The sequence below is a fragment of the Vidua chalybeata genome, chromosome 9 (assembly GCF_026979565.1).
Source record: "Vidua chalybeata isolate OUT-0048 chromosome 9, bVidCha1 merged haplotype, whole genome shotgun sequence".
NCBI lineage: Eukaryota > Metazoa > Chordata > Aves > Passeriformes > Viduidae > Vidua > Vidua chalybeata.
In genome coordinates this window covers 28,504,399-28,528,537 of record NC_071538.1, presented here as the reverse complement: position 1 = coordinate 28,528,537, position 24,139 = coordinate 28,504,399, and the positions used below count along the sequence as shown (strand labels likewise).

At 53.6% G+C, this 24,139-nt stretch overlaps 1 protein-coding gene across 1 annotated transcript; it reads right to left on the bottom strand.

Moving 5' to 3' along the window:
- Window positions 1-2,323: 2,323 nt before the first annotated feature.
- Window positions 2,324-19,299, bottom strand: LAMC2 (laminin subunit gamma 2). The gene is made up of 23 exons (XM_053949944.1): window positions 19,218-19,299; window positions 15,098-15,286; window positions 14,773-14,902; window positions 13,792-13,890; window positions 13,193-13,329; window positions 12,641-12,763; window positions 12,340-12,529; window positions 11,875-11,987; window positions 11,370-11,588; window positions 10,386-10,565; window positions 9,691-9,924; window positions 9,342-9,478; window positions 8,903-9,056; window positions 8,575-8,780; window positions 8,225-8,304; window positions 7,645-7,779; window positions 6,719-6,863; window positions 6,356-6,505; window positions 5,777-5,891; window positions 5,490-5,689; window positions 4,782-4,940; window positions 4,594-4,693; window positions 2,324-4,385 (listed from the first exon to the last, which is right to left on the bottom strand). The coding sequence occupies exons 1-23, from the start codon at window positions 19,297-19,299 to the stop codon at window positions 4,135-4,137; spliced, it is 3,528 nt and encodes a 1,175-aa protein (XP_053805919.1). The 3' UTR covers window positions 2,324-4,134.
- Between the last annotated feature and the right edge of the window lie 4,840 nt (window positions 19,300-24,139).

The following is a 24,139-nucleotide window of genomic DNA, read 5'->3' as shown; positions in this document are numbered from 1 at the left end:
TTTTTTTTTTTTTATTAAGTAGCCCTTTGGGCCTCTCAGCCCAGTGACCAACCAGACCCTGGTTGGCAGCTGACAGTTGTAACACAATCTGCTCAGTGCCCCGCAGCAGGGGAACCTCCTCAGGCCAGCCATGAGACAGCCCAGCTAACAAAATCCTCCTCCTGCCCCTGAAAAGTCACGGAGAGGGCATTTCTAAAAGGCAGCAGAGGCCTTGGTAGAACAACATCCTGGTGGTGAAGGATGTAATGAAGTATTACAGAGATAATGTCACATCTCACTCTCCCTTAGCTGCAAGAACTGAAGCTGCTCCCTAGGCAAGTGAAGTTGGGGTGATGTTCTACTCTTACCCAGTGTCAGAGGGGGCATCCCACAGCACCTAGAAAGGGATCTGCCTTTTATGGGTAGAAAGAAGCAGGTGGTGAGCCAAAGCCTCTGGTGAGAATTTGCCCCAAACCTGGCCATGTCCATACCCATCCTCTACTCTCCAGATCTCCATTTCTGCTCCAACCATCTTCTCCCGCCACTCCTATTCTCTCCCTCTCCTTGAAGAGTTCATTAAATGCATGATAACCTCCCCCTCCCAAACCAGCCATGGCAACTTTGCACATTCCTTGGGACAAGCCAGGCTCCTGCTCCTGCCTGTGATACACCTCCTGATGCCAGGGATGGATCCTGGTGGAGATGCTCACAGTAAAAGCAGGACAGGTAATGCAGAGCAGTTACTGAAGTCTTGTGGGGAGGAGGATTGCTGGAGCAGGGCCTTGTCCTGCTGATCATCCCTAGGGCACAAGGACCCTGAACAGCTCCTGGGGAAGGTCACAGCCATGAAGAAGGTTTAGCCCTCACCTTCTCCTCTCCCTTTGCTCCCTGTAACCTTGTATCACTTTGGGTACAGTCCTTCTGCCTGCAGCTGAGAGTCCTCCAGGGTCTGTCAAGAAAAGATGTGAAAGTTCTTTCATTTTGTCCCTTAAAAGTCCATAAAGGGTCACAAGTAGCTCTCAGGCAAGCTCCAAAGGTGGGACTTTGTGCTAAATTTGGTGACCTGCTGGGTGCTGCTGGTATCCTTGGAACAGCAAGCCACTTTGGACAAACAAGGAAACCCACAGCCACGGAGTCCTTGCAGCAGACAGGATTTTAGGAACAGTAGTTGACAACTTCTCAGGAAGGCACAACCCTTCCCAGAAAGGCAGAAGTGATGTGACTCACCCAAAGGCCAGAAGAGGTCTTTCCTAGTCAGGGATTTCCCTCTGCATGGCGAGATTTGTTTGGGAACTGTTCTAAATTTGGCAGCTAAGTCCCTCACTGCCAGCTCTGGTATCTACAGGTGGCTGAGTACGTATCCCATAGGACAAGGAGATATGGAAATGCCAAAGCAGAGAAGGTGGTGAGTGTGTGGAGGACTCTGCTCCAGGGAGGCCTTCAGCCAGCCTGAGCTGGTCACCACCACCATCCCGCTGAGCTCCCCTAACAGTGACACCTCTGAGTGCCCTGAGACACCAAGTGTACATCAACCACTCGCTGGACCGCTCTCCTATGTTCTGTTTGTCAGCCTCCCTTCCCTCTCCACCCCAACACACAAGTTGTCCCAGACAGCAGCCTCCCCTCCTTTCCAGACGTCCCCTGTGTTTCTTAGCTCCAGGCCAGAGAAACAGCAATGGTGGCAACCAGCCCCCAAAACATACAGAGGGACTGAACCTCCTGGGGAGCAACGAGAGCAGGTTTGCCTCAAGGAAAGCCACAGAAAACTAAACAATGGAGAGAGGGAAAGAAATAAAGAGTCATGTCCAAAGGCCATCTCTGATCCTCCCTCTGGTACACAGAAGGGGATCTGGGAATGCCAGGGCCTCCTGACCCACGTGGTTGGCATGGTGAAGCTTAGCTGTGGTGAGGATGATGAGTTTGTTCTGCCCTACTGCTCTTACCTTCGTGTACCCACTCAGTAAAACTCACAGGATGGGGGGAGGGACAGGGGTTTGTAATGGGGCCTTCAGCTCTGGGACTGGTTTGGAAAAATGTCTTTGGGTGGGCACGGGAAGAAAATAATCATCTGTGATGATCCATGTGACCGCTGGGGAGGTGAGGATGGGGGTTTCCAGGGTGCAGGAGAGGTGTGGGAAGAAGCTTGTGGGTTTTGGTCTTTGAACCGCCACTTTTTAACAGTCAATTTGCTGAAAGTGAAATGAACTTCAAACATCTTTTGGGGAAAGAAAATAAATAAAGGGGGGAGGGAAAGGGGTTGAAGTTGCCATGCCACCAATTTCACCTTTGTCAAAAGTTTTGGAGCCTTTTTTTTTTCTTTTTTTCTGTTGCTATATGAAAAAAGTCATTGACAAAAAAGACTTTATCAGCAAAATGTTTAAATTATGTAATAAACAAAACAAAACAGAGATGTTACTAGTGTGATTTTAAAACAGCCCCAAGACTGAGTCAGAACAAGAGAGCAAATGCCTGCACTGCTGAGATAACCCATGGCCAAATTCCCCCAAATGAGGAAGCCTGAAAAAATAAAGTGATAGGCAAGATCTAGCCAAGAGTATTCATCATTCATTGACCTCTTATCTGTCACAGCTGAAACAGCCACACCACACAGAGCATCACTATACAATTTCAGAAAGCTTCAACCCATACACAGTAACTCCACACCACTTAGAAGGCTGCAATCATCTGCCCCTCCTGTTCTTTAGCCCAACCTTTTATACCCCCATGTTCACACACTGCACCTGTGTGCCTCTGTTCCCTTTGGGATTGCTCAGTGCCCCTGGGCACTCCATGGCTCATTGCTGTCAGTGCTGCTCACCTGCTTCTCACAGCTGTAGCTCATTAGGGATGAGGCTGGGCTGCAGCCCCACTCCCAATTACCACAAACTCTGTGCCTACACCTACCTTTCAAAAAAGCCAACTCATGGAAAGACAGGTTCCCTAATAGCTGTCCCTACTTTGTACAACAGGAGAAGGGACACATGCCAGGGGCTAAAATACATCTCACTTAAATAAGAGTGTAAAGGAGACATAATACTTGGTATATCATGAAGCAAAAGCACAGATGCTGCTTTATCAGAGACTCAAGAGATAAGGAGGGGTGAGTGAGTCCCCAGTGTCCTTCTCCATCTAGGACCTCCTCTTTCACCACCACGCAGGGCAGGGGCTTCAGCAGAGCTTCAGCTTCCAGCATCTGGTGGCACTTCTTTCCCCTGAAACTTTTTTCCCCCTGCATGGCATCTGAAGGAAGGTGGGAGCAGTGTGCAGTGTCCCAGAATGCAGCTGGACCCACATGAGAGCTGCAGTGAAGGGTGAAGGGAGCACTGTGGTCTTTAGCTCATCCAAGCTCTGTTAACATGAACAGTGGGAACCCTGTGGAGAGCTACCCTAGTGGTGATGGTGGCCTCTGAGAAACATACAGCACCATGAGGGAGGGAGGGAGGACAGGCAGCACCAAACCAGAGGTGGAGACACATTCAAGACATCTTCAATATTTTTAAACTAATGAAATCAGCTTACAGGCACTGCAGCAGAATGGGACGGGGTTCTCAGGTACAAGAGCCACAGCACCACTCCCAGCAAGGGGAGGATGCCAGCCTGGGAGGAGACATCACATGAAGCATCACCAGTGCCTCAACTCAGAACTCATCTCGCCCAGCAGCCTCTCATGCTGCTTGCTCCCTGTTGCTGCTGAAGGTGAGGAAAACTCCATGGAGAACAGGAGGGGAAGCTGGTGGTGGCAGTGTCAAAAGTATGGACAGAGACCCTAGTCCTTCTGTGTGTGCCAGACCAGGACAGGGTATCCACAGGTGATGGAGAACCTATCGGTTTATGAGCTTCAGGGTCCAAACTGTGCAAACTCACAAGGCTGACACCTAACCCTGCACCTCAGAGATATATTGTAGGAATGGGCTGTTCTTCAGACAGTAGCACCTTTACAAACCAAGAGTCTCCTTCCTCCCATGAGCAAGGGACGGAGCACTTTGAAAAATTAGGGACTTTCCAGGGCCAGTGGAACATTGTGAACTTCATCTGCCACACTGATCTTGAGGGTAAGGATCAGTTTAACACAACCAAAGACAGCCAGTTCTGCCAGATTTGGGGAGGCCCTCCTGCCTTTAGCCTGGCAGGTGCTGCAGCCTTTCCAGAGCTGGCTTATGGCAACTCAATGGCTTTTGTGTTGTAGCAGCCTGGAGGAAGACTCTTCTGGATGTCCTCCAGGTTCTTAATATCAGCCAGGATGTCATCGATGCTGCTCTCCAGCACGCGCACCCGGGCCTTCTGCAGCGCAGCCGTCTGCTCCAGCTCCGACATCTCCGCCTTCAGCTGCTTGCTTCTGCTTTTGGCTTTGCTGAAGTTCGCCTCAAGCTGCCTCAGGCCATCCTCATCCACAGTGCCAGGCTGGTCTTTTGCACAGAAGGAAAACAAGGAACAGGAAAGCATGCATGGAGGCTGAGGACTAGATCTTTCTAGATACTTCATCTCCAACCTGCTGCCCAGACTGTTCACAGGCATCACGTAATTTAGCTTCCCACTAAACTCCCAGAAGCCCTGCCTAGGACCCAGTGGGGACCTGTCTCCATCCATACCCCACAGTGGCATCGCAAAACCTACTCATGAGACGCAGCAGCTCTTCCAGGGCACTCAGCATCTGCTGCACAGCTGCCCCTGCCTGGCCAGCCTTGTCGTGGACCCTCTGAGCTTCCTGAGCTGTCTGAAGGAGGAAAGGCAGGAGCTGTAAGGTGAAATCAAGCTCACAAGTCAACAGGGAAGGAGACAAGGCAAGGGAGATGGGGACCCACCTTCTCTATCACAGCAGCATCCGCCTCAACCTCCGAGAGTTTCCTCTCAAATGCATCATCCACTTCCTTGGCCTCGTGCCGCAGGGTGGCCACTGCCTTCTCCAGGGCGAGGACGCCGTCAGCCGTCTTGTTGGCTTCCTCCTTCAGCCGGGCAATCTCCTGGGTGTTGTGTATAGGAAAAGGCACTTTTGGAGGGCAGAACACAACCAAAATCATTCTGGGTGCACTGTAATAGGGAGCTGGTAGAAACTGGTTCCTTCTACAAGGGATCCAAAAGATCACAAGTCGTCCTCATGTTCTCCCACCAATTGCTCCAGAGAGATGTTTCTATGCTCACAGCTCAATCCCTCCCTCACAGATCAGTAAACCCCTGGGGAATTACAACACACATTTGAGAGGTGAACCCACAAACACCAGTTTTGGGACCTCACAAGCCTGCCAGTGACTCTGGCTGCAGGAGTAAAAAACTCCCCTTGGTCACTGAAATGTGGCTACAGTGAGATGCCACAGAGATCCTCATGGAAGAGATGTGCCTGCAGAGATCATCTACAGCCAAACTGGTATCTGCAGGACCCACTGTAGAGAAACTTCAGCTCAAAAATCAACCCATCAGGTCCACCAAGAGGTTGCTAACCATCTCCTCTTCTTCCATGTTTTTCCCCTTCCAAATCCTTTTCTCACAGCAATAGCACCAGAATCTGTCCTCACCTCTTGGATCCCTGTGGTGATTTCCTTCACCTCCTCTGCCATGCTGCTGCCTGCCTTTGACTCAGAAGCAGCGCTGCCCACGATCCCTTTGGCTCGGTCTGTCTTCTCCCTGGCAGTGGTGACCATGCTGCTGATAATGGGCAGCCTCCTCATGGCATCTTTGGCTTCCCTCCTCTTGTCATCCGCTTGCAGGTTGAACTCTGGAAGAAACACATGTGGAAATGAAGCCATACTACCTTTGTGAGATCCCACAAGGAAAGGAAAACGAAGGGTTTCTAGGATGCTACCCTTGAGGCTCTTGAGGATCTGTTCCACCTCGTAGAAGGTGGCATTGCCAGCGCTCACGGCTTGCAGGGCTGTGCTCCTGGCAAGGGTGGCTCGGGACAGCAGCTGAGTCAGCTTCTGCAATGTATCAAGGGACACAAAGGGCAGGTGAAGGACATGGTATGGGAGCATCACACGGTCCCAGAGCTGGGAGGAGCTGGGCTGGAAGAGACCCATCAGTCTGTTCCCAAATGCTTGCTCTTGCCCCTTAATCAAGACTACCACAGGCTGATCTGCCATCAGAAGCTTCTGCCGGTGCTCCTCAACCAGCTCCAGCCATATCCCGAGTCATCTTAGCTCTAATCTTTGTCGGAGCAGGTCTTCATCCTGCCTTACATGGAGGAGATGTGCAGGTGAGACCCTGCACCAGCAGCTCCCTGCACACGCTGAGGTCCGAAGACCAGCCCCAAGGAAGGGTCCAATCCTGCACCAGGCAGGCAGAGCTGCCTTTGACAGCCAGGCAAGGACAGCGGTGGGGCCACAGGCACCCCCCAAGGCTGCAGCTCCTGCTGGGGATGACCCCTCGCCAGCCAACCTCTTACCGCTCTCTCGCCCTCTTGCCCTTGTAGCAGCTGCTTGGCTTCCTCCTCCCACTGCCCCACGCGGCTCCGCAGGCCCCGGTACTGGGCCAGGGAGGTGTCCACCAGGCCCAGCAGGGCACTTGAGTCCTGCTTCAGCCTCGAGGCTTCCTCCTGAAACAGAGACACAGTGTTCTCCCCAGCATCTCCCCAGAGCCCACCAGGAACCAGAGGCAAAAGGGGAAAAAGGGTAGGAAGATCCCTATCTAGTGGCTCTCCAACAGGGATGGAGCCCTGGGAAGAGCAGAGCTGGTGGTAGGATAAGCAGGGAGGGCATCAGGAAGACCAAAAGGGGATCCCCTGGTCTGACAGGCATAAAGCCCTCACCTGAAAGGAGCTGATGTCCATCTCTGTCAGGCGGGACAGGGAGCTGAGGAGCACCAGGCTGCCCTGATAAGCCGTGTCTGCCCTGGAGGCCATTCCATCAGCATCAGCCTTCAGGCCTCCAACCAGTGACTTGAGCTCCTCGTACCTGTACAGATGTGAACTTGGAGAGCCTGGTACCAGCCAAGCTGCCAGCCTCCCACCCCAGCATTAATGCCACCATCTGCATTGACTCGTTCACATTCTCCAAGGCTCCATGCAGATTTATCACATGTAAAAAGTCAATTACAAACATTCCCTGCATCCCAGTCCCTCCAGTGAGCAGGGCATCTGCTGGCTCCTTACTCCTGCTCCAAAGGAGCAGGTTACTCAACCTCCAAAATCAGAGGTTTTCATACAGCTGAACCCTCACAGGCTCCATGGTGGCTCTGCTAATCCCTGCCCTACCACTGTATGTTTTCTCCTGCACATCCCTGTTTAACCTCTTAACTTCCTTCAAGGCTGCTGTGCATCCCACTCAGGGTGTGCAAAGTCCCAGCACCACCGTGGTGAACTCTGGAGAGGCCAAGTCTGACCAAAGGAGACACCGTGGGCTTAAATTCACCCTTGGGCTAAACCCAGCCCAGATTTTCAACCACATGTGGAAATCATCCCCGGAAGCCTGTTCACACATGTGGTGTTAAACCCCTTCGCCCAGCTGCAGGCAGGACCCCAGGAGCGTTGAGGTCTGGGAGGTGGGAAGCAAACCCTCCAGAGAGCTGCTGACCCTCCATCTGCACCCCTCAGACATGCCAGCGAATTCCCTGCCTCCAACCGCCCATTTCTGCAGCTCCGATGGGGAGGCAGGGAAGGGGGCCCGGATTCTTGTCCGTCCCCCTGCTCCCTCCCAGGTGCACACAGACACTCAGGCCAAGGCAGGCTGGGCTCACCTCCCGGGCAGCCCTGGCAGGGAGCCCACGGCGGCCTCTCCGCCAGCGGCCGCACGCAGCAGCTCCAGCGCCTGCCGCGCGTCCTCCCGCGCCGCCTGCGCCGCTTGGTCAATGGCATTGGCTGCCTGTGTGTGCCTGCAGAGCACAGAGGGGCCTCGTCAAAAAGGGTTCCCACCCACGTTTTCCCCACCAGCTTCCTTTACTGCTGCATTCACTGCTGCTGGATCACACCCCCTTGGGAATCACAGCACGTCTGCGAAGGCCACCTGTATTTTGCTTGCTCCTCCTGCATCTCCCAAGGATAGAGGAGCACTGGGGAGGCCACAAGCTCTCTGTTCCAACTGGACATCCGAGGGCAAAACTCTGATCCCAAAGAGGCTTCTAAATCACATCCAATTACATCATCAAAGACAGCTGAGGACAAGTCTATAGGGCAGCAAAGACAGCCCAGCAGGTGTATCTCCCCCTGCTGCAGGGCTGGCAAATGTCAACCAGAACCCTCCAAAAAGGACCTTCTGGGCACCTAGCAGGATCTCAGTCCTCCTCCCCTCTCTCTTGGCTAACAGTGGCAGCCACTCACCTGTTGGCCAGTCTCAGAGCCTCCTGGGCCAGCAGCAAGAACTGATTTGAACCCCCAGGAAAGCTTGAAACAGGAATGGTCTGAGGAAGGAGGAAGGAGGAGAGGTGTGAGTGCTCTTCCCTGCTCTCCATCCAATTTGGCAGTGAAAGAAGCAACTATAGCATGTTAAACCTTCACCGCCGCCAAAGACCCCTGCCAGTTCCTCTCTAGGTCCTGACCCCAAAGAAAAGACCACCAGAACACCTACATTCACAAAACAACATCTGTAATTCTTTAAATCCTTGCTTTCTCTGTTGATTTTTTTCCAGCCCTGAGCTGAACTAGGAGTGTGTCACACGGGATGCTCTTACCACCCGAAGGAGAGCGGCACCGCTGCGATCCAGGTCCAGCCTGGCTCTCTGCAGCAGCTGACGGGTCTCCTGCACCTGCCTCTCATACTGGCTCCCCAGAGACCTCAGTCTCTCCACTGTTGCCTTGATCTCATCCAAGCGACTCTGGGAGCTGGACCCTTGCCCCTTCATCCTGGCCACACGGCCTTCCAGAGACCTGTCGGAGGCTGGTGAGAAGGAAAGAGAAAGGCTGAAAAAAACCTCGTTGCTGTGCAAAAAGGCCCAGGCAGCAAAACCCTCCCTGATACAGCCCAGATGGCCCCATCCACGGGCGGTAAGCAGGTGGTACCTTGAAGGCTCAGGGCTTCCCTGAGGATGGTCCGCAGCATCTCCTCAGCCACCAGCATCCTCCCCTCCAGCTCCTGGCTCTCGGTCCCACCACCAGCTCGCACCTCTGACAAGAGCAGCTCCAGCTCTGCCAGCTGCTGCAGGTACAGCTCCACCTGCAACCACAGACTATCAGCCAGCAGCACACTAAACCCACGGGGGAAAGACCAGGGGGGAACCAGGGCCACAGGCCCGAGGACAGAGACCAAAATGAAAGCTCATTTTAGGACGGGACACAAAGACAAAGGATCAGTTGAATCAGGTACAAAGCCAAGGTTTGAATTCACATTTCACCTGCACCAGGAGTAGATGCTTGAGGAGAACAGGAGGAGACCCTGAGGGTGAGCAAATCACTGCACTCCTTGCTGCTCAGTGGTCCTGGGGCTGGCACAGATGCTCACCTGCACTTTCACCTGGCCATAGCAAGCTGGGCACTCACTCTCTTCACAGCGGGGACCCTCAAAGCCAGGTTTGCAGATGCAGCTCCCGTCACTCCTGCACTTCAGGGGCTCGGCACCGACTGAGTCGCAGTTACAGGCTGCAGGTCAGAGTGACACAGGTTCAGGGGGGGCCTGGCCCCACCTCAAGCCACAGCACATCTCTCCCTGCTTTCTTCCCCCCATTTAGCCCTGTGCTTTGGTTCCTGCTCACCATTCCCACTGTCCAGCATCCTCCTTCCCATCAAACCACTCCAAAGTCAGTCATGGGTTTTCTTACTCATCCCCAGCTCAGAGAGCACCTGGGTCTCACCTCTGCACTTGTCAGCGGGGTCAGGGGCCAGGGGGTTCCCGAAGAAGCCATCCTTGCAGCGGTCACAGTAGAAGCCGGCGGTGTTGTAGATGCACTTGAGGCACTCGCCGGTCTGGCGGTCGCAGTTGCCCACAGCATTGGGCTCCACGTTGCCATTGCACCGGCACAGCTGGCAGGGCTGGGAAGCTGCTGGATCTCCAAAAAAACCATCGGCACAGTACTCACAGCTGGCACCTGGGGAAGGAGAGATGAGCAGAAGGTAATGCTTGTGCCGGGGAGGCAGAGGCTGACTCACTGCTTGTGTCCCACAGAAATGGGGGTGTTCAGGCCCTTCAGGGTTGGCACAACAGCTGCTCAGCTGTCATCACCACCACGGCCAATACACAATGCCCCACACACGCTCTTGAAAACTGGGTGCCACAACTGACCTTCTACAAGTCATTTCTTATTTGTTTTTTTCCTTATTTTTTGCTCCCTTCCCCCTCCTACCCATCCTTTCTACACCCATGTTACATTTAGATGAGAACTTTTCCCAGGGATCTTGGTGTGTTTACCCAACCCTTGGGGCTCAAACACCCCACCACAGGCAGGGGTGGCAGTGTCACAGGCAAGCTGGGCTGAGAGGATGGTGTGGATCTGCCCAGCCCCAAGCACACCTGTATGGAAAGGCAGAGCAGAAGCAAGAAGGGAATTACCAGCAGCTCCAGGAGGGCAGTGGTCACAGATGACCTCCTCACCACCCGGCCCCACGGAGCAGCCCTGGCCGGGCCCGCAGGGGCAGGTCCTGCAGCTGTGTGGCTGCCGGGGGTCTCGGTAGGAGCCGAAGGGGCAGCTGGCAGCATTGCCCACGTTTTCATCTCCTGAGTAACATTCACCTGGAGGAACAAGGAAAGGGCTTAGGGCAGTTTACTCACATTCCCGATGGGACATCCTCCACCACTCCAGCCACAGCAACACAAGCACCCACGGTCCAGCAACCTCCATGAGATCTCCTCAGATCCCCAGCATGCCCACATCATGCACCACATAAAATCATGAAGTGGTTAGCGTTGGAAGGGACCTTTAAAGGTCATCTGGTCCAACTCCCCTGCAATAGGCAAGGACTTCAACTAAACTGGGTTGCTCAAGCTCTGTCCAACCTGAGGCATTGCCATGCTTAACTTTCAAATAAGAAGTCAGAAGTGAAGAAATATTGCTATCTGGGCAGCAGATGTTGTTTCTCTCTCCAACATGCATTCAATTTGTTCCATATGCATCTGACTGCAGTGCTTCTAGGCTCTGGGGAGTTTTGTCTTGGATGGTCCCCACATTTCAGACCCAAGTCACAGAATCATGATCACAGACAGAATCTCAGAATCACAGGCGACCCACAGAATCTCAGACTCATTAAGGCTGGAAAAGCCCTCCAACACTGTTGAGTCCAACCTGTGGCAGATCCCCACCTTGACAACCAGCCCAGAGCACTGAGTGACACATCCAGTCCTTCCCTGCACACCTCCAGGGATGCTGACTCCACCACCTCCCTGGGCAGCCCCTTACACTATCTAATGAGCACTTCTGTGAAGAAATTCCTGTGAAGCCAGCGGTCTCGACTCCCCACAGCTCTGTTCTCGGGACACAGGCAGCTTCCCTGTACTCCCATACAGCCCAAGGCACAGCGTGGTGGTGGCTTCTCTTACCGGTGTCCGGATCACAAATTCCTCCCCCCTGGCAATTGCAGGGCACGCAGGTGCTGAAGGGCCCCTGGCCGGGGGCGTCTCTGCGGTAGCCAGGGGCACAGCTCTCGCAGAACTGCCCCCGGTACTCCGCCGGGCACTGGCAGCGCTCCACCCACGGCGCGGGGACGCCGGGGACGGGCTGTGCTGACACCAGGGTGACGTTGTCGAGGTAGCCGGTGCCTGCAGGGAAGGACAGCCAGTCACCCGCAGGGACAGCAGCTCCACCTGCCCGGCCCCCACAGCCAGCACCCGCACAGGTCACACGTTCTATTGCAATGCCCACGGGCAAATGGAGCAGCCAAATCGGTTGCTATCCTGCTCAATCTCTTTGCTATTTAATTTTGCCCCCTTGGAGCACTTACTGTTTTTATCTTTTAATAAATTTTAGCAAAGGTGTACTCATCCAGAGATTTGTTGTCTCCAACAACTAGGAGAAGCCAACCTTGTAAACGCTCTCTGCACTTACTGTACTCCCCAAAGGTGGCTCGGATCCAGAGGGCTGTCAGGTTTCCCAGCAGCCTGCGAAATTCAAAGTGATTCAGCCTTGGGCTCCACTTGCTGCTTGGGTGCTCATCCAGCCTGCCGTGGAAGAGGGAGAAGTGGAACTGGTTTCAAAAAACCAAGATGCCTCCTCCGAAAAGCACAACAGCCCTCGCCCATCTCCCTCCTGGGAGCTCAAGGCTTTGGGCAACGACGTCCGTGCATGCAACTGATCCAGAGCCGACAACTCAACCCAACCTCAAGCCACATTTTCTGCTGCCCCTCTCACAAAGTAACCTCCTTATCCAGGACAGAAGCACCCGAGATGCACCCAGCCCAAACCAGGCAGCCATTTGCCACCGCCAAGGGACCGCAGATGAACCCGAGACCTCCTTGAAGCCGCAACCATTCCTGTTCCCCCCGCCCCAAACACCCCAGCTTCCCACTTTACCTGAACGTGTACATCTGGCTGATGCCGCAGGGCAGGACCTCTCCCTGGGGCAAGAAGGGGGCAGTGACTCTCAGGCCATGTCCTTCCAGGACCACATCATGTGGAGATGGCTGGCGTCCCCCTCGGTCCAGGCGGTAATCAAAGGAGAGTGTCTGACCGTAGCTCAGCTCCTGGTTCCCAAGGAATTTTGCTGCAAAGGGAAAATCAAAGGCTTAAAATCTTTCCTTCCTCCTAAGGGCTCAGTTCATGGGATCAGACCAAACAAAGGGTTCACTCTGGCCACCACTGGTCCCACACATACCAGGTGCCACGAAGTATATTGGCTCTGATGTCCTTGCTGCTATGAAGGCATCCTGGTGGCGTGGGGACCACTGGAGCTGGGCTGGGGAGCCGCTTTCATGGACACCTCGCCAGCCCTCAGAACCTGGAGCACAAACAAGGAGCAGTCAGCATGGACAGGGAAGGTGTTTCTAGGATTCCAGCATCTTTCTTGAGCTGTGTCTTATCAAAAGTCTCCAGCTTCCCACCCCAACCTCTGAGGGTGCAGCACAGTTATCCCTGTGTCCATACATCTGTAAATCAGCCTGGCTGGGCACAGAGGCCTCCTTCCAAGAGGCAGGAAAGACATAATGAAGAAATCCTCTGCTCCCCTCAACTCTTCTGCCTATGACCAAGCCATCCCATCAAAGCAAGGTTGCTGCAGCCACAGGCAGGTTGGATGAGCACCCAAGGAGCAGGCACAGCCCAAGGCTGACTTCCAGCAGGGCTGTGAAACACATGGTTCCTCCAGCCCACTGAAGAGAAGGGATGGCAAACACGCAGGAGCCATGGGGATGTCCTGCTTGGGCTTCACCTTGCTGGAAGGTAGAGGTGATGTTGTGGACACTGTAGTTGTCTGCACTGATACACGTGACCGAGTGCCCGTAGCAGAAGCAGGGGGAGCATCCTGCAGGGTTTCTGGCATCCAGGTTATAGAAGTGTCGCTTGCACCTGGGAAATGCAAGAAGGTGACAATGTTCAAGTAGTTTTCTCCTTTTATTGGCCCACACAACCATCCCTCAGATCCAATACAGCCATCAGCAGGGTTTAAGGCCATCACCCGGCTGGGATGGCGAGATGAGCGTGTGCAATGGCTCTGACCTGACAGAGGGCAGGGCTAGATTGGATACTGGGAAGAAATTATCCTGTGAGGGTGGTGAGGGACTGGCCCAGGTTGCCCAGAGAAGCTGTGGCTGCCCCATCCCTGGAAGTGTCCAAGGCCAGGTTGGATGGGGCTTGGAGCAACCCGGGGTAGTGGAAGGTGTCCCTGCCCATGGCAGGGTTGGAATGAGATGAGCTCCAACATCCTTTCCAACCCAAACCATTCTAAGACTTGGTGAACAGCCAGGGAAGCAACTGCAGAGAGAAGAAGGCTGTGCCAAGCAGTGTCCAGCACGTCCTCCTGACACCCACCTCTGGCACTGCTCTCCAGTGACGCTCTCCTTGCAGACGCAGCGGCCAGAGTGACAGTCTCCCGTGCTGCCCGCTGGGTCACACTCACACTGCAGGCTCCTGCAAAGGCACACCAGGAACCTCTACCGGGGTTTCCAGTTTGGCCTGGGAGCTCAGTGCTTCCTGCTACTACACAAGACAGCAGAGAACCCTCCCAGCTACCATTCCCATGCAAGAAGTGGGGAAATAAGCTGCACAGCCACCTCTTTCCAGAATCTGCTGCTCTGTGGGTGCCAGGCTGAGCCAGTGCCCATTGCTACTGCTCCAGGGCATCCCAGAGCATCAGACCCGCCCACAAGTTCAAAGTGAAGCTCCACTGAGCTTAATCAACCCTGGCTGAGTTTAATAAACCTTGGCTGAGCTCCACCAAGCAGCAGCACTTCTGGGAGGCTTGGGCAGGAGGCCAGGCCCAGCAGCAAGACTGCAGGCAGCTGTCTCTTCCTAACACCTTTGCCTGCCAGCAGCCCCAGAGGAGCAATGGCAGGGTGAGGTGAGGAAGAAGAAGACATAGCTGAGGAAGTCAGATCAGAAACATTTCTAAAGGTGTTTAAACAGGGCTTCGTGAAAAGGAAAGGGTTGATCTTTGCATGCGCATCTCCTTGTGAGTGGCACCAACATGAGGCAGCCCCACAATGGGCAGGTTTTGTTTTACAGGGCTGTAGCTTGTTGGGTGTTATCTGGGTAATGAAACCATCACTTCAGAGAGTGGCTAAGTTCAGGTTTTGATGGTGTTGCAGGACACCAAGCCCTGCAGGTTGGCACGGAGGTCCAGCCTCACTCAAGCCCACTCTCCTAGCATGGTTTGCTTAAGGTTGTCCATGAGCTGCCATGAAACCAGCCCTGCCTTTGCAGGGGATGTTTTCAGCCAGCATAGGCCCCAGGAGAGCTTTGGAGGCTGGCCCTCCCGCTGGCCTCACGCCACCAATCGTGGCCAGCACTCACTGCCCGCTCCTCCTGCAGCCTGCCTCGGACAAGGACTCGAAGCCCAGCTGGCACTGGTCACACTTGTCCCCCATCACTCCTGGTTTGCAGCTGCACCGGCCATCGCTGTCACACTGTGGGCCGAGGGAACCTGCAGAAAGACAGGAGGGAGTGCTTGGGATGGGCACCTTCCAACCCAAATCATTCTATGAGTTTGTGATTATTTCAGAGGGCAGGTGGGTCTTGAAACCTGTGGTCAGGCACGGAGGGGCTCAGAGCCTGACCTGCCCGGGTGCTCAGCAGGTGCCTTAAGGCCGCTGACCCCAGGCAGCAGCTGTGCACGTACCCCAGGGGTGGCAGAGGCAGGGCAGGCAGCACTGCTCCCCGCGCCGGCGGAAGAAGCCCTCCTTGCAGCGCTCGCAGCGGGTGCCCTCCGTGTTGCCCAGGCAGCCGAGGCAGCGGTACCCGTTTCCCGTCTCCCTCAGGAGCTGCCAGTCGAAGACGCACTGCCTGGACATCCCGTTGCAGTCACAGACTGGGGAGAGGAGAGCAGAGAGACGTCTCAGATGATGCAGCAATCCCACCCTGAGGGGCAAGGAGCAGGGTGCAGGTGCTGCAAACCTCCCCTTCCTGCTCTGCCAACAGTGAGCTGCTTCCCCACATCTCTGTGTTTGTCCCCACGTCTGTGTCCATCAGCCACCCCAGTGCCACCGGTGTCCACACCGTGCTCTGCATCCCCACACTGGGAGGAATGCCCCATTTCACTGCTGAGGATGGACAAACCCAAGCCAAGCTGCCACAATCCACACAACAGCATTGCCAGGGCTGTTCTCCATTCTTTCACAGGCCTTGCAACACAACCAGGACATGGAATAAGCAGAGATGGTTTAAAAAAAAAAAAAAAAAAAAACAGTCTTGTCCTGAGAAAAGCATGGGTAATCTTACTGGAGACTTCGGGAAAAAGGGAAAGTTTGTGTCACCCAGCCAGGAATGAGTTGAGTAGGAAAAGCTCAACAACCTTCCACCAGGTCCCCCCACCCAGGTCTGCAGGGCAGAGTGATGAGGAGTGGTCTGTGGTCCAAGGAGTTTGGTGGAAGTGTGCCACCCACGAGGGAGATTAACAAAAAAGGTTTGGGCAGGACTGGACCCCACCCTCCCTCATTGTGAAGAAAAGGTGCAGCTGCCCACACTGCTGCATGAGGGATGGCAGGAAAAACAGGCATGAGATTCTGCATTCCTCTGTAGCCAAGACAGATCATCCCTCTGGACATCAGACTCAGGCATCTCGCCAGATGTGCTTGCCCCAGCACTCCACTGCCTTGTCCAGGTGCTCTCTTGAAGCCACCTCGCACCTACTTGGCAATCCCTCAAGTACTGGAGCATTTAATCCTGAGGACCTTCACTCCAGACATGCTCCTCAGGATCACTGGGGAGAGCAGGCACAGCCAAGAGAATGGTTGGCAAAGACAGGCAGGAGAAAGAAAGATCCCAAGGGAAAAAGACAGGTCCCTAGGGTCACAGAGCCTGCTGGGGAACTGCTCCAAACCACCCTGAGCCTGCCATGGGAGCCTCGACCTCCCTCTAAGGAGCTCTGCTCACTGCTGACCTCCTCGGGACAGGGAAGGCCACCCCCAGCTACCCAACTCCTGCCCAGGTCACCTCTGAGAGCACAGGAGGCAGAGGGAGTCCAAAAATGGGCAGAAACCTGCCCATGGATGCAGACAGTGCCTGTACTCGTGCACACTGAGCCTCCTCCTTCCCAGCTCTCTTCTGGCACAGCTCAGCCCCAGGGTACAACGTCCCCGTCCTTTGCATCTGTGATTCCTGGGACAGGGCAAAGCCTCCTGCTCTCAGTGCTCACACCTGGGCGCCGCCCTCCCACACACCCATCGGCACCCGCATTCCAGAGGGAGGCACTCAGTAGCGCCTCTGCCAAGAGGAGAGATGACCTCATGCGCCTGCAAATAGGGAGAGAGGTTTTTCCAACTTCAGCAAGCACAGCTCTTCCCTCGCAATCTGGCTGCCAGGAGTCCAAGAGCGAGCTCAGGAGATCTTCTGCCACCCTGGCCTGCTGGGAGGGGACTGGTGGGTACAGAATTCCTGCCTCTTGGGTCTGGGAAAGCAACTCCAGCCTCAGAGAGCATTACCAGTGACCAAAGGGCATGGACAACACAAAGGATCAAGGGAGAGCAGCAGTGTGGACTTTCTTCAAGTATTTGTGCTCACCTTCACAGTAGAAAGATCTCACTTGGGTTGATCCCACTCCCCATCCCTCTACACTCCAGCTAGATCTCAAGTTGGAAGGGACCCACAAGGATCTTTGAATTGAACTCCACCCATGCATCACCCTACATCTACGCAATCCAGAGGATTTACTGGGTTGCTAAATTACAGGCATGAGCACCATTCCCCCAGGGAATGAAAACCTTTCTTTGAGTGTTTCTCTACTGCTGCAGCATGTTAGGAACCAGCTCTCCAGCCCTGGAACAAATTCCTGTCTCGCTGATTCAAAGCCATTTAAGATGCTGTGGCAGGTTAGTGCCACCACTGCGCTGGTGTGTCTGCTCCTGGTCATCTCCCAGAAACCCAGGAGCTCAGGCAGGCTGATCCTTATCAAGAGCAAGGCACTGGAACTGATAAGGAGATGGAGCAGGAAGGAGCTGCTGGAGGATGAGGACCAACTGAGGACAGTGTCACTTCTGTATCCAGGTGCCCTGAGGCTCTGCTCTGAGATCATCCATGGAAAACAGCAGGTTCCATCGGAGGAAAAGTTTTCGGCACTACGTCAGGGTGCAGGAGATCCATGGCACACATCCAGCAGGATGTCATTCCCCCAGCTCCCACCCAAGAATAAAGCATAAAAAATGCTTGATGGCTGTGCTCAGATGAATTCTCACATCAGAAAGGCTTGGAGAAGAAGACAGGCAGCTTCAGGCTTCTTAAACTGTCTCCTTAAATTCACAAAACCAGACAATGAGGGTGGCTCTGGGTCTGTGAGGCTCCAACAGCCCTGTAGACATGAGCCAGCCTGCAAAGATCCCTCCTTCCATCAGGAGAACGACAGAGCTTTGCGTGCAGTGAAGGCTCCACGTCAATACAGCCATTGCCTGCTCTGTGCTCCTGGGACAGTGACCCACAAGGCTGTCCCATCTGCTGCTCTGAGGCTGGGTGTCCCCATTGCCCACCTTCACAGTTTCTCACTGCAGGAAGACCTGCCTGGGGCTTCCAGGGCTCCATCAGTGGACTCAGTTACACCCCCAAACCCACTCGAATTTTTATGCTGCGGCATAAAATCACAGCTGTTACCGACTGCTGGCTTTACATACACACAGAAATGGGCTCAAGAGTCCCTGGGAAAGCAGCAGTTTCCCACACACTGCCAGGAAGGAGCAGAGGAAGAACTGATATCAGTATTTTAAAACTTGGATGTAATTAAGCTGATGTAATAATTAACCCAAGTAGCATGTACAGCAAAGAATATATTTTTTTTCTTTTGAAAAAAACCCAAACCAAAACACTTATTCAGCACTTACTTCCCATTGCACCAAACTTAAAACTGATAAAATTCAACTTCAAGCCCAGAAAGCTTATTTCAGGTCATCAGTACTGGAGACAAAGTAAAAATTTAAATCACTCAGTAGTTACAAAATACGTGCAAAAACCTGGTTTTGGCCAAACATACCCATCTCCAGACTATAGGCCAATGAAACAGAAATTCAGATAGCCGAGTTACCACTGGGCTGAACATGTTTAAATCTCCCTCCACGACACTCTGCACTACATGAGTTTTGCCAAGTGCAAGAGGATCCGCTGGATCTTTAAAGCTGTAGACCACAGGAGACTCCTGTCTCCCATAGGATGCGGCAGGGCTGTGGCACTTTGTGAGCCCCACAGACTCACACAAAATCCAAACACCGCCGTGTTATTACAGCAAACTGGATCCTGGATGCTTCCAGCTCTTCTTCAGGCTCAGGGAAGGTTTTGGTTCCAGCGGTGATGGGCAGATCAGCCACTGCCTGGGCGATGCTTGGGCTCACACCCTCATCCCATCCTGCGAGCAAAGCTCTCTACCGACAGCAGGAAGGTAATTGCACACACATACAATAAGTTATAATTGTTCAATTATAACTTAAATAAGTTATAATTATTCAATAACAATAAGTTATTGAAAGGGGATGCCAGTGACAAAACGAGACCAACAGCTCACGGGATATTTAACCTCGGAGGAAAACTAAGAAGCACCTACGGATCCAGTATCAATCCCGAAGGCGGGAGGGGAAGAGTGCCCGAGCAGGGTGCGGCGCACTCCAGCCAGCTCCCAGCTCCGGCCCTCTCCGGCGCGGGCAGAGGGCAGAGAGGCGATGTGCCGGGGATGTGCCGGCGATGTGCCGGCGATGTGCCGGGGATGTGCCGGGGATGTGCCGGCGGGAGCCGAGCGGGAGCAGCCGCCGCCGCCCAAGCCTCACCTTGTCCGCTGCGTGTGCTCCGGGCTGCGGGCAGGAGGGACGCGGCGAGGCAGGCGAGGGGCAGGAGCCAGCGCTCGGCCATCTCTTGTGCCGGGGAGCAGCAGGCGCCCGTGCCGGCTCCACAGCGGCTGCCTGGTGCCTTTTTTGGTGCGTGTTTTATCGGCTGCTCCACCTGAGTCACTCCCAACAGGAAGAGCGCGTGTGCCGCGGGCTGACTCACGGGAGAGCCCGGCCCAGGGAGCGCGCACAGGCGCCTGCCCCGTGGGGAGAGAGGCGCTGACGGGGCACAGCACCCCAGGGACCTCCTGCGTGCACCCGCTTAGGGAAATAAAACCCGGCTGCGGCTCCTGAGCACCCCCGCTGCCCGTCCCGCTCGCACAGCCCCATCCGCCCCGCCGCCGCTGCCCCCACCGCGGGGCTGCCTGGGGACAGCCGGGCTGTCCGGGCACGCCGCAGGCTTGCAGGGAACAACACTGGACAGGATGAGCTCACGGGAAGCCTGGGGAGGGTGGATGGGGGCTGCCTGCTCGCAAGCCAGGTCCAGCCAGCCAACCTGCAAGAGCAGGGCTCATTTCAGGTGACTAGCAGGACTGGGGAGGCAAAGAGACCCGAGATCAGCTTGAATAAATGCCCAGAAAGCAGACTGATTGGGATTTACCAGATAATCATCAAGTTCAGGAAATCCCCAGACCTAGAAATGAGGTGGAGGTGGAAATCATCACACATATTCGTCTGCTTTTTCCCCTGAGATGGAAAAATGAGCTTAGACGGGTCCTCAGCCTCACCCACTACATCATTTTTATGCTTAGAAGGATGAGGAGTGGAGACAGAGAGGGGAGGAACGCTTGTCTGAGGCTGCTGACAAAGCCAGGAGGATGCCAAGCTCCACAGCCCCAGGTCCATTAGCTTTGTTCTCAAAGGTAGCTGACAAGCCACACAAGGCACGAAGGCCAGTTCCACCTCACTCCTTGCCTTTGCCTTGCAGGAGGACATGTCCACTTCTATAAGGGAATAGAGAAATTTGGGGGCAGGGGTTCCCCACAGCCTGCACACGTCAGGACAAGCAGGACTCCAGCATATCCACCTGCCCTGCGAGAGCAGCCCATCAGAGGGGCACAGTGAGGGATGGGCCCTCATGCTGCATCACAGCAGCTCCCCTGCCTAATGCCATGGGACTCCTGATGTCACAAGTGACCATGAGTGGTCCAGGAGCACCTTTAAACAGAATGAAAACACCTAACAAGTTCACCCCCAGAGACACAAGTTGCCTTTTAGGTCCCCTTCTGCTTTAGGGATTCAAGCTCAATCCAAGGCGTGCCATGCTGCTCACTTCAGGCCTGACAGACCAGGGTGATTAACACTGAGCTCCTTGTCTGAGCCTCTTACACTGCCCCACAGCCTCCAGACACTCCAGACACCTGGAGCTGACTCACAGGGCTTTCCTCTGTGGCTCCTGGTGATCTCATGGGCGCAGCCAGCCCAAACACACCACATCTCTGCACCTCCCTTTGCCAACTGTACCTGCCTCTGCTGATTGAGTCAACTTGCTTTTATAAACAGGAGCTTTCCTTTTCATTTCACTTGCTGGATCTTTATACAGCTCACAGCAAGGAACGGCTTCCCAAGCGCAATAGTGGCGTGGTGGGTTTTGGCATCTGAGGTTCTTTTATCTGGTTTTCATTACTAGTTTTAGGTGAGATAAAACTATTTATGGTGTTCCCACCAATTCAGCAGTTCTTAGGATCCACTCATACCTCTAAGGAGACACAATCCCTTCTGCTCTTAAGTACACCACTTCTGCTGTGTCCTTCCTCCCTGCTGACACCCCTCTGCTCGGGAAGGTCATCTCCAGCAGCGTGGTCCACCCTTAGACCTCACCCAGACCACATCCTTGGCTGACTTCTCTCCTGGAAAACCAGCCCTCCCCAGCAGGAAGCTTTTCCCTTGTCTGTCTCCTCCGTGTTATCCCATTTATCTCACCATTGCCACCCCACCTCTCATTCTGCTTGTGCAAACAAGGCCGTGACAGCTCGCTCCTCAGTCACCTCTGCTTCTTGACTCAGACTACTCTCACCTTGCCATCTGCCACTGCGCTTCAAGAGGACCTCTGAAAGCCACATGCCATGAGACTACCAGGAATGTATTTCCTGGGGCCCTGATTTTCTAAACACACCCAATCTGGAATGAGCAGCTGCCCACCAGCCTCCACAGAGCAAAAGTCCCACTGCAACGTGTCGCTATGGCAGCACACTTTAGAAAAGGTCCCACACCAACATGATTTCCAGAGATGTTTTACCTTTTAGAGCAAGCAAAAGTGTAAGCAAAGGGAGGCATAAAGAACAGCTGTGCCCATCAGACACTGCAATGAAGCAGTTTTGTTTCACTGGAAAACCTGTCTTTTAATCTGCAACACAAGAAACACCTTCTTGAAGATGTTTTATGTTCATTCCCAACAGAGCCAAAAAAGCTGCTCCTGCAGGCAGACCACAGTGGCTTGCAAGTTCATCAGTCCTTGACGATATGGCTGTGGCAGAATTAGCCACTCCAAAACCAGTCTGAAACAACATAATAATCTAAATTTTGCTGATGGCTGCTGGTGAAAAGTGACAGATGTGTAAAAATTGTGAGTGATGGTTTCATTAATGTAAGCAAGGGAGAAAACCCATTTTGGTGACTTACGCCAGATGAACACCATGATGCTGTGAGCCCTCGCAGCCCAGGTCAACCCTTGCATCCCCAAGCCTCCTCCTGCAAGGGCCTATCCGACCTGCCACATCGTCCAGGAGGAAATCCTCTGGGATTTCCTCACAGTGTGGAAAATCAGTGACCATGATGTGCTGGTTTCACCAAACACCAGAGCAGCGATGGAGCCTGGACTTCAGTCTCTCCTCTGACATTTGGGTGCCCCGGGAAAAAGTCCTCGTGACAGCCAGAGCCACCTGGAGCAGAGATCATTCAGGCAGCAGCTGCAGTGGGACGGGCAGAGGCAGGCAGGGATCACGCCGGCTGTGAGCAAGCGGGGCAGGGCAGGGCAGCAGCAGGGGCACAGCAAGGAAGTGCTGTCATGTCTCGCCTTGCCTTGCCTGTGCCCGGCCCAGCGAGGGCTGAGACAAACAGGGATGAAGGAAGAAGGCATTGCCATCCAACTGCATTCCCCTCTCTGTCCCCATGCCTAGCCTCTGTGGGATAACTTTTTCATGGCATTCCTGATGTTTCTGAGATGAGGTCACACTGAAGGTATCAAGCCAGCAGCCAACTACAAAAAATAACTAACCAAACGTGGGACAACATGTCACAGCTGTAGATGGGGTGCACAGGACACTGCCAGCTCGATGTGACAGCTGTATGACCTCCTCCACTTCCTCAGATCCACACAAACACACCAGAGACGTCTCCCTCCAGGCAGTTCCCAGCATTTTATAACCTGTAACAATATCTTGTCCTCCCCAGAAATGAGAGGGAAGCCAGCTCAGGTCTGTGCAAGCCCTCCCCACTGCCACCTTCTCACCAGGCCCCTTGCCCCCTGCCAGCCTCCTGCTTCTCCAGAGAGCACATGAGAGAAGATGGAGCTTGAACCTGTGCAGTGAGAAGAGACCAACAGGAAACAGAAGGAGAATAAAGGCTACCAGCTTGGTCACTGCTCAGCAAGGTGCCTCCTCACCCACCGTGATGTCGGGCACTGGCTGCACTGAGCAGAGAGTATCTGAGGAGGGCATCTCTACTTGGCCTTCAAAATATTGGTAGAACAGTTTGGCAACCTGTAAGCCATTATCATGGTCCCTTGGAGCTGGGCCTGCTCCTCCTCAGGACAGATTCCTGAGTATCTCCTCAGGTTACTCTTACCTTGTCATCCTCCACACGAATGAGAGGCTCATCCTCCTTCAACATCACCTCTGAGACACATTTGCACAATGCCCACAAGAAACTTCTGGAGATAAAAATCCTGAAGATAAAATAAAGGACACAGACTTGCTTCCTAATCAAAGCATTTTCACCTCAAAATGGTAAGAGGCTCCATGTCAACCTACAGCCCCTGCAAGGTCAGAACTGCCCCACCACCCAACTGTCTGCTCCCTGACTGCTCCCCACAGTCCAGCTGAAACCTCAGCCAGATTTTACCAGCTGGGATTTGCTTCACAAAAACATTGGCAAGAAAAAAAAAAAAAAAAGACGTATTTTAGAAAACAAATTCATTAGTGACAACTGAAGAATGAAAGGTCGAAAGTACACAAACTGACATGCAAAAATAATAAGAATTTACCAGCTGAGATGGGATTAGCTCTGATGCAAGTTAATGAGACCTGTGTGTTTTCCTCTGCTGAGAAAAATAACAGAAATCCAGCTGGAGCTGTAAGAAAAGTGCAAATGCAGAACAGCCTAGTCTCTTATCACTGCAATCTGTCCTTAAAAGTTTGCTTCATTCAGGCCAGGCTCTGGGAGACAGGAGCCAGGAACAACACAGAGCACCCACATTTGGGGCAGTTCCCAGTAATTTCAGCTTCTTTATTCAGGTTTTTTTTCTTTTTCCCAGGAGCCCTATCATTTTCTACCTGTTTAATAAAAAGGATTTTTCCCTTACAGCATAAATAAACTCCCCCCAGTTCCTCAGGGCTTTCCAGGAAGACAGTGCCACTCCAACAGCATCAGCACCAACAACATAATATGTTTTTAAGCCCTGGAAAACCAGCAGCTTAAAATCCATCACAGCCATGGCAGTGGAGCAGTGGACACAAGGAAAAACCATCATCCCTGTCATCTGTATCCCACCACATACATTTCCAAGTTTCTTCTCCCTTTTTCCCATACCAAACCAGGATGTTTAAGGAGCAAGAGGTAGAACAGTTGTCTCTTGCAACTTAGACACGTGACCATCAATATTCTACCATGAAAAATAAAGTAATACTCAACAGAATTCCCAGGTA

Coding starts and splice junctions, on each gene's coding strand:
- LAMC2 (XM_053949944.1), bottom strand. CDS start 19,299: ATGGCCGAGCGCTGGCTCCTGCCCCTCGCCTGCCTCGCCGCGTCCCTC. Junction 10,566..11,369: donor AATTTGTGATCCGGACACCG/GTAAGAGAAGCC, acceptor TTGTTCCTCCAG/GTGAATGTTACTCAGGAGAT. Junction 7,780..8,224: donor GCTCTGAGACTGGCCAACAG/GTGAGTGGCTGC, acceptor TGTGCTCTGCAG/GCACACACAGGCAGCCAATG.